This window comes from Phaseolus vulgaris, chromosome 3 (assembly GCF_000499845.2).
Source record: "Phaseolus vulgaris cultivar G19833 chromosome 3, P. vulgaris v2.0, whole genome shotgun sequence".
In the NCBI taxonomy this organism is placed as follows: Eukaryota; Viridiplantae; Streptophyta; class Magnoliopsida; order Fabales; family Fabaceae; genus Phaseolus; species Phaseolus vulgaris.
The window spans coordinates 36,496,770-36,503,515 of NC_023757.2; the positions used below are offsets into that span (position 1 = coordinate 36,496,770).

Sequence of the window (6,746 nt, forward strand, 5' to 3'; positions counted from 1 at the left end):
CTTGGCACAAAACTTCTTTTTTCTACTACTTGCCACCCTCAAACTGATTGTCAAACTGAAGTGGTTAATAGAACTTTGGGTCAATTATTGAGATGCTTTATTTCTGGGAATCCAAGGGTTTGGGAGGATTTACTACCTCATGTTGAGTTTGCTTATAATAGGGTAGTAAATTCCACCACTCGCCATTCTCCTTTTGAGGTTGTTTATGGGTTTAATCCCCTCACACCTCTAGATCTTCTTCCCATTCCTATACTTGATGAGGTTCTATGCAAGGACGGTTTTGAAAAGGCTTCTTTTATTAAAGACTTGCATACCCACATCAAGTTACAAATTGAGAAGAAAGTTGGTAAGTATGTTGAAACTGCCAACCAAAGGAGAAAGGCATTAATCTTTGAGCCCGACGATTGGGTTTGGCTTCATTTGAGAAAAGGATAGATTTCCTTCTCTAAGGAAGTCCAAACTTATGCCTCGTGGTGATGGCCCTTTCCAAGTCATCAAGAGGATTAATGATAATGCCTATGAGTTAGATATGCCTAATACTTATCTTGGTAGTAATTCTTTCAATGTTACTGATTTAACTCCTTTTGATGCAGGTTTTCCAAATTCGTGGACGAATTCTCTCCAACCCGGGGAGTATGATGGAAACCAAGTAGAGGACACCCAAGCCCATGACGCCCAAGCCCAAGAAGGGGCCCAAGCCCAAAGAATCACTAGGAGCATGGCAAGAGCTTTAGGACTCTTCTTATTTCTATTGTATAGAGTAGGGGTGCGGATATTAAATAAATAGGTGTGAATGTATTAGAGAGAGTCACATTGTCCATGTGACTTAGTAGGGGGGTGTAGGTGTCATATAGGAGGTGCCAAAACTAGGAAGGAAGTCACACCTTCCTCATGCTCTAGTTGGCGCCATTTTAGTGTCATTTAGGAGGGAATTTGCATTTGATTTAGCTTCTCATTTCAGCACCTCTTAGACTATAAATAAGGTGCTTGCCTTTGTAAATTTCAGAATTGGAAATTAGATGTAGAGAAACTATACTCAAGTTTAGAGAGAAATTGTGAGTTTTGTTGTCTCCTTCTTCCTTTGCCTTATCTTGTGTGCCAATGGAGAGCTTCAAGTGGCGGCAACCTTTCACTTATCTTGGAACAAGACTCCAAGTGGCGTGATGCAGTTCCAAATTCTCAAATCCAGCAAGCTTCGTCCAATAAGTGTTCATTCTTTCATCTTTTGCAATTTCAATCGGTAGTTTGGTTTGTTTTAGTGTTCTTCATCCTTTTCACCGTTTGGTTTTGTATTTCTTAGCTTGTTCTTCAATTTCTGTTCGATTCTTGTGTTTCTGTTTTCAATTGCGCTTTTATCTTGTTCCATGGAAGTGTACAAGGAAATATCATTCTTATTGAGTTTGGATCATCATTTTGGAAGGTTATGACTCCATTGATGATTCCTTAAGCTTCCTTGATTCCATTTCTGTTTTCAGCTTGTTGTCTTGTGGTTTTAATTTCGTTTCCTTTGTTTTAAGCACTCCTTGATCCTTAAATTGTTGTTAATTTTCTCATATAATGTTGTATTCAAAATTTTTAAAGTGTATATGTTCAATTCAACTCATATGAGAAACAAATTTTGAATTTTGTAATTTGTTGTTGAGGGAGGTGAGTTGTTCAAGAAGATCACGTGGTTGACAAACTGGATGGAATAAATATTAATTAAAAACAGAAATGGAACATTTAATTTATTGGGCCTGGGCCGGTGTGACAGAAAAAAAGAAAGTAGTGAAAATGAAGAACTAAACAGAGAAAAAAGAGAGGAGGATAATAAAAAATGGCGCTTCTATTTTCTGTGTTCATGTCCCCCAATTCCTTGTTCGTTGGACTGTTTCTTCCTGCACCTCCATATCTTCTTCTGGCACCTCCATACTCAACATGAAAATACAATTTTATCCTTCTTGTGCCACCCCCATAGAATAGCTTCCGGATTATGTAATCCAGAAACGCATTTGAAAAAAGACTTCCGGATTACATAATCCGGAAGTTAAAAAAGACTTCCAGATTATGTAATCCGGAAAGTAATCATGCATATGAAGAAAGACTTCCGGATTATATAATCCGGAAGCTAATTACAAATTTGAAAAATGACTTCCGGATTATGTAATCCAGAATATTACAAAGGGGTATTTTTGGAATTACGAAAATATATGGAGGTGAGAGAAGAAGGTATGGAGGTGCAGGAAGAAGCAGCCTGTTCGTTGTTTCCGTTGATGTCTAACACCAATGCTTTCTCCAAAAAACTCAGGACCCAAATCCAATCACCTGCTTCCACCAACATTTTTTCACCCAAAAACTCGACACCACTCTATTATCCATCGCTGATTCCTTCTAGAAGATTAGCTCTGGGCCGCTGCCCGTCTCCGCGTCCGATCGTTCCATCAATTTCGCCCTGACGCCTTCGGAATCCCACTCAGTCTCTCATTTCAATCTTCTCCTACTCAAGTCCACGGTATTCCCTCTTGAACTTATTCCTTTTTTGTTCGTAGTGCTGAAGTAAATGACTGTTGTGGTTTCTCTTTTCTAACGACAGTGAGGGAAACAGACATCACACTCTCAAAGAATGAGACGAAGGCACAGCAGCAACAACGATGCAGACAAACAGAAATCCAAAGCTCCAACTTCATCAAAATTAGATTCAGAGCACTCGTCATTCTGCTGTTCACACAAACGAATCTTCCTTCTCTGCTTGGCGTTCCGAATGGTGAATTCCGTTTTAGTGCAGACTTATTTCAACCCCGACGAACACTGGCAGGGCCCCGAAATCGCACATCGCGTCGCGTTTGGGTACCTTCCATTAATTTCCCTTTCATTTTTCCGTTAAACCTCCGTTTGTTTCTTCGCCGATGACACGTAAGCTCTGATCTGGCAGGTACGGTCACTTAACGTGGGAGTGGAAACAGGGTATCCGAAGCTACTTGCATCCCATGTTCTTCGTTCCGCTTTATAGGCTCCTCGCCTTACTGCATCTTGATAACCCGTGGGTTATGGTAAACACTTTAAATCTAAATGTAGCAGCTTAACCTAATAATTCATGTATACTTTTCTTATATGTTTCATAGGTATAGTTCCATTAATTATAATTTTATGACCACTAATATGGAACTATTCTAATTTCACCAAAATCAGTATTGAGTTTGAGGGTTGCATATACAGATGAAATAATTTTCAAAACAAGTTTTATTACCAATATTAGTCTTCCTCCACTTGAATAAAATTGTATCCTGTAATTAATTGTAATTTGAATGTAATAAATATATGTATTTTATACTGTCTTGTGATTGTTGTAGTGTAAGATAAAGATTGTTACATTTTATAATGTTTATATTTAAAGTCGTGTCTGTGTGATTTTTAATTGGTTTAATATGTTAAAATCTTTACACTGACTGAAAATTAACCTATCGAGTTTTTGTACAATATTTTTTAGATGAGGGCTCCGCGGCTTCTTCAGTCTGTGTTCTCTGCAGTTGGTGATTTATACTTGTACAAGCTTTCTAAGATTCTTTTTGGTGATTCTGTTGCAAAATGGACAGTATCCTACGATTTTGCCCACTCTCTTTTTTCTTTTAAATCGGGTGTGTTTAATGTTAGAAATTCTTGCTGCTTTACATTTTATGTACTACATATGCATATGAAAACTTAACTCTGTCACAGCTCTTTTCGCAGTTGTCCAATTGGTTTATGTTTTATTGTTTTTCTCGAACGCTATCGAATAGCTTGGAGACTGTTCTTACACTTGTGTCTCTTTACTTTTGGCCTTGCATGAGATCTTCCAGCAACTATTCCTTTGTTTCAAGGAAGTGGGGTTTAGCTGTGGCAGCAGTGGCTTGTGCTATCCGACCAACAAGTGCAATTACATGGTTGTATGTCGGTCTGCTTGAGCTTTTAAAGTCACATGATAGATTCAAATTCATTTTTTTGGAGGTGGCTCCTATTGGGTATGTTTTTGGACTGTTTACATGCTCTTATTTTTACCAGTTTATATTCTTAGAAAGCTTCTTGACATCCGGGGAAGGATGTGTAAGGATACCTGAATTTTGTGTTATTTTCCTTGTGTTTCCCAATAACTAGGATTTATTCAGACAGTGAGAATTTTTATTGTAGCATATAAAAATTCCATCAAATTTATTTATTTTATTGCACTTACTATAATCTTTAATTTGACATGTCAGTGCAATTCGAAATTTAATTACATTTCATGTCAGAAAATAACATCAGTAACTCAAAAGTTAAGGTAAATTAATTTAATAAAATCTTTAGAAAGTATCAGAATCACTGCTTCTGATTAAAAGGAACAAGAAATGTATTTGTATTGAATAATGTTTTTGTTGTCATGAGATTCAAGTCATCACTCTCCTTGGCTCCATTCCATTCTATTCCATTCCATGTGCCCAGGAGATTCACCTAACAAACTAATAAATTCTGTGACTTTTTCTTCCACATGAACATTGGAAGACACCTTTCCTGAAAGTTCACACATTTTACGATTTATTGTTATGAAAATACAATCTTGTCAAGTAATTGTTCTTTTAGAGAATCGTGTATTATCATATGTTAATTTTCATTTTGCTTCCCTTGTCCCTGAAGACCATTAACACTTGGGTGTACTCTATCAGGATCCTGGTGCTTGGACTTACCTGCTTATTAGACCGTTTCATGTACGGCACATGGGTTCTAGTACCACTTAATTTTCTAAAATTCAATTTTCTCTCCTCGGGTGGAGACTATTATGGAACACACAAGTGGCACTGGTACTTCACTCAGGGATTTACAGTTATGATCCTCTCTTACTTACCATTTTGTATAGCTGGTATAATTTATTCCAAACAATGGAAGTTTTCTGGCCTTCTTGCATGGGTTTTAGGTTTCTACAGTTTATTAGGTCACAAAGAATTCAGGTATTTCAATCTGAAATTTTACTTAAGCATGTTATCTTGTACCCGGTTTGTTGAGTTTAGCTTGATCTGTGATAATGATCACTGTGTGAGGTACAGGTTTGTCTTGCCAGTTCTTCCCATAGCTCTGATGTTCTCTGGTTACTCTTTAGCTGCAATAGAAGATCCTCGTTCTGCAAGGTATAAAGGAAAAGAATCTTCAAAAACGCATACCAGATGCTCTCCCAAGATGGGCATTGCTATATTATTTTTGCTTGCCACCAATATCCCAATGGCTTTGTATATGAGTTTGATTCATCAGGTCTCTCTCCTCTTCCCTCCCTGTCTTTACTTGTACTTGATGCTGCTATTATACATTAAGAGCATGTCTGGACAAATTTCTCCAAAATAAATTATAGAAAAAAAAATGAATCGAGTTTCTCCATAAGTTAAAATTAGTTTATGAAGCATAAGTTAATTTGTCAAAATTTTGTCACGTAGTTTCTCTAAATTTTTATTTTTTTTTAATTTGTGCATAAGTTAATTTTAAATTATAGAGAAACTCGTTTTTTTCCCTTTTTTTTTCTTTTCTATAAATTCTTATGAAGAAATTTGTCCAAACATGCTCTACTCTATTTAGAATCTTCTTTCAATTTGATGTGCTTGTTTATTATATATCTAGAGTTGAGCAATAAAATCTTCTGTAAGAACCTAGAATATTCAATACAGTCTCTCTTTTCTGACAGAGAGGACCTGAAGATGTCATGAACCACCTTGCTAGAGAGGTTCGCCATGGGAAAGTGAACAGCATCCTATTCCTAACGCCATGCCATGCGACTCCGTACTATTCCATGCTGCATCATAACCTGCCAATGCAATTTCTGGACTGCACACCAAGGTTTGGAGTTTCGAATTGTGTCATCGCTTCTAATCTTAATTGGAAGTTAAATAAGTTCATAATTTATGTTAATGTATATTGTTTAGCAGTGAAGAGAAAGGAGTACCCGATGAGTCCGACCGTTTCTTGATGGACCCTGTTTCTTTTGTGTCTGAATATGCTAAAAACGTGTCTATGGCCAGCCACATAGTTTTATTTGATTCAGAAGAACAAAAACTGAAGAACCTTTTAATTTCATTTAATTATGGGGAGGTAATTGATTAGACTGTCTCAAGTTAATTATTTCTCAGTTTTTTTATTCTTCTTAATACTGGTAATTTGTCCTCATTTTTTTAATTAACATCGGGATTTCAACAACAGGAAAAAAGATTTTTTAACGCTCACTTCAAGGTAGATCGTGATCTTCAAGCTTCAGTTGTTGTATACGTTCGAAGAAGATAGAAATACTGATATAATCTACAGCAAATTTGGCTTTGTGACAGTTCAATTTATCATTTCACGATGCAGCAATCCAAATTTTGACTCTGGTAATTTGGTCTCGAATGAATTCATGTTGTCCTTTAATTGACTGCTTACCAGGAAATTTGCAGTAGACAGCTTGTAAATACCCTTTCAATATATTTTTAGAAGTGATCTACATTTTCTGAAAAAGATGAATAACAACTTGCGCGATCTCTCTTCGAGGTAGATAACATATACTTCAATCAAGCAGGGTTCTTAATGTTGAGATAATTTATTATTTAATATTCGTAACTATATATAGATACTAGGTGTAAAAAGACATGTTGAATTTGATCTTTCTAGCTGTTGCAACTTAGTAGATACTAGAATATGTTCTTATAATGCTCCGCGCCCCAAATGTTCCGTCTAAGGCTTTAAGCCTTACAATGTATGCTTAATATAATCATCAAGGGAAGCTATTCCATGCCATTAAA

The 6,746-nt window shown here is 36.4% G+C and overlaps 1 protein-coding gene across 2 annotated transcripts; it reads left to right on the forward strand.

Moving 5' to 3' along the window:
- Nucleotides 1–2,220: 2,220 nt before the first annotated feature.
- On the forward strand, nucleotides 2,221–6,474 carry LOC137807387 (mannosyltransferase APTG1). 2 transcript variants are annotated; one of them, XM_068608011.1, is made up of 10 exons: nucleotides 2,221–2,491; nucleotides 2,573–2,826; nucleotides 2,912–3,029; nucleotides 3,467–3,571; nucleotides 3,694–3,977; nucleotides 4,656–4,937; nucleotides 5,034–5,235; nucleotides 5,660–5,811; nucleotides 5,898–6,063; nucleotides 6,172–6,474. In XM_068608011.1, the coding sequence occupies exons 2-10, from the start codon at nucleotides 2,603–2,605 to the stop codon at nucleotides 6,250–6,252; spliced, it is 1,614 nt and encodes a 537-aa protein (XP_068464112.1). In that variant the 5' UTR covers nucleotides 2,221–2,491; nucleotides 2,573–2,602; the 3' UTR covers nucleotides 6,253–6,474. The 2 variants fall into 2 exon arrangements, with proteins under 2 accessions (XP_068464112.1, XP_068464113.1); XM_068608012.1 differs by having other exon boundaries at nucleotides 2,236–2,491; nucleotides 5,901–6,063.
- Nucleotides 6,475–6,746: the final 272 nt, after the last annotated feature.

Bases quoted from the DNA above. Each gene is read 5' to 3' on its own strand.
- LOC137807387 (XM_068608011.1), top strand. From the start codon at position 2,603: ATGAGACGAAGGCACAGCAGCAACAACGATGCAGACAAACAGAAATCC. The intron at 3,572-3,693 runs GTATCCTACGAT...ACTCTGTCACAG, and splicing joins ATTCTGTTGCAAAATGGACA to CTCTTTTCGCAGTTGTCCAA. The intron at 6,064-6,171 runs GTAATTGATTAG...TTTCAACAACAG, and splicing joins TTTCATTTAATTATGGGGAG to GAAAAAAGATTTTTTAACGC.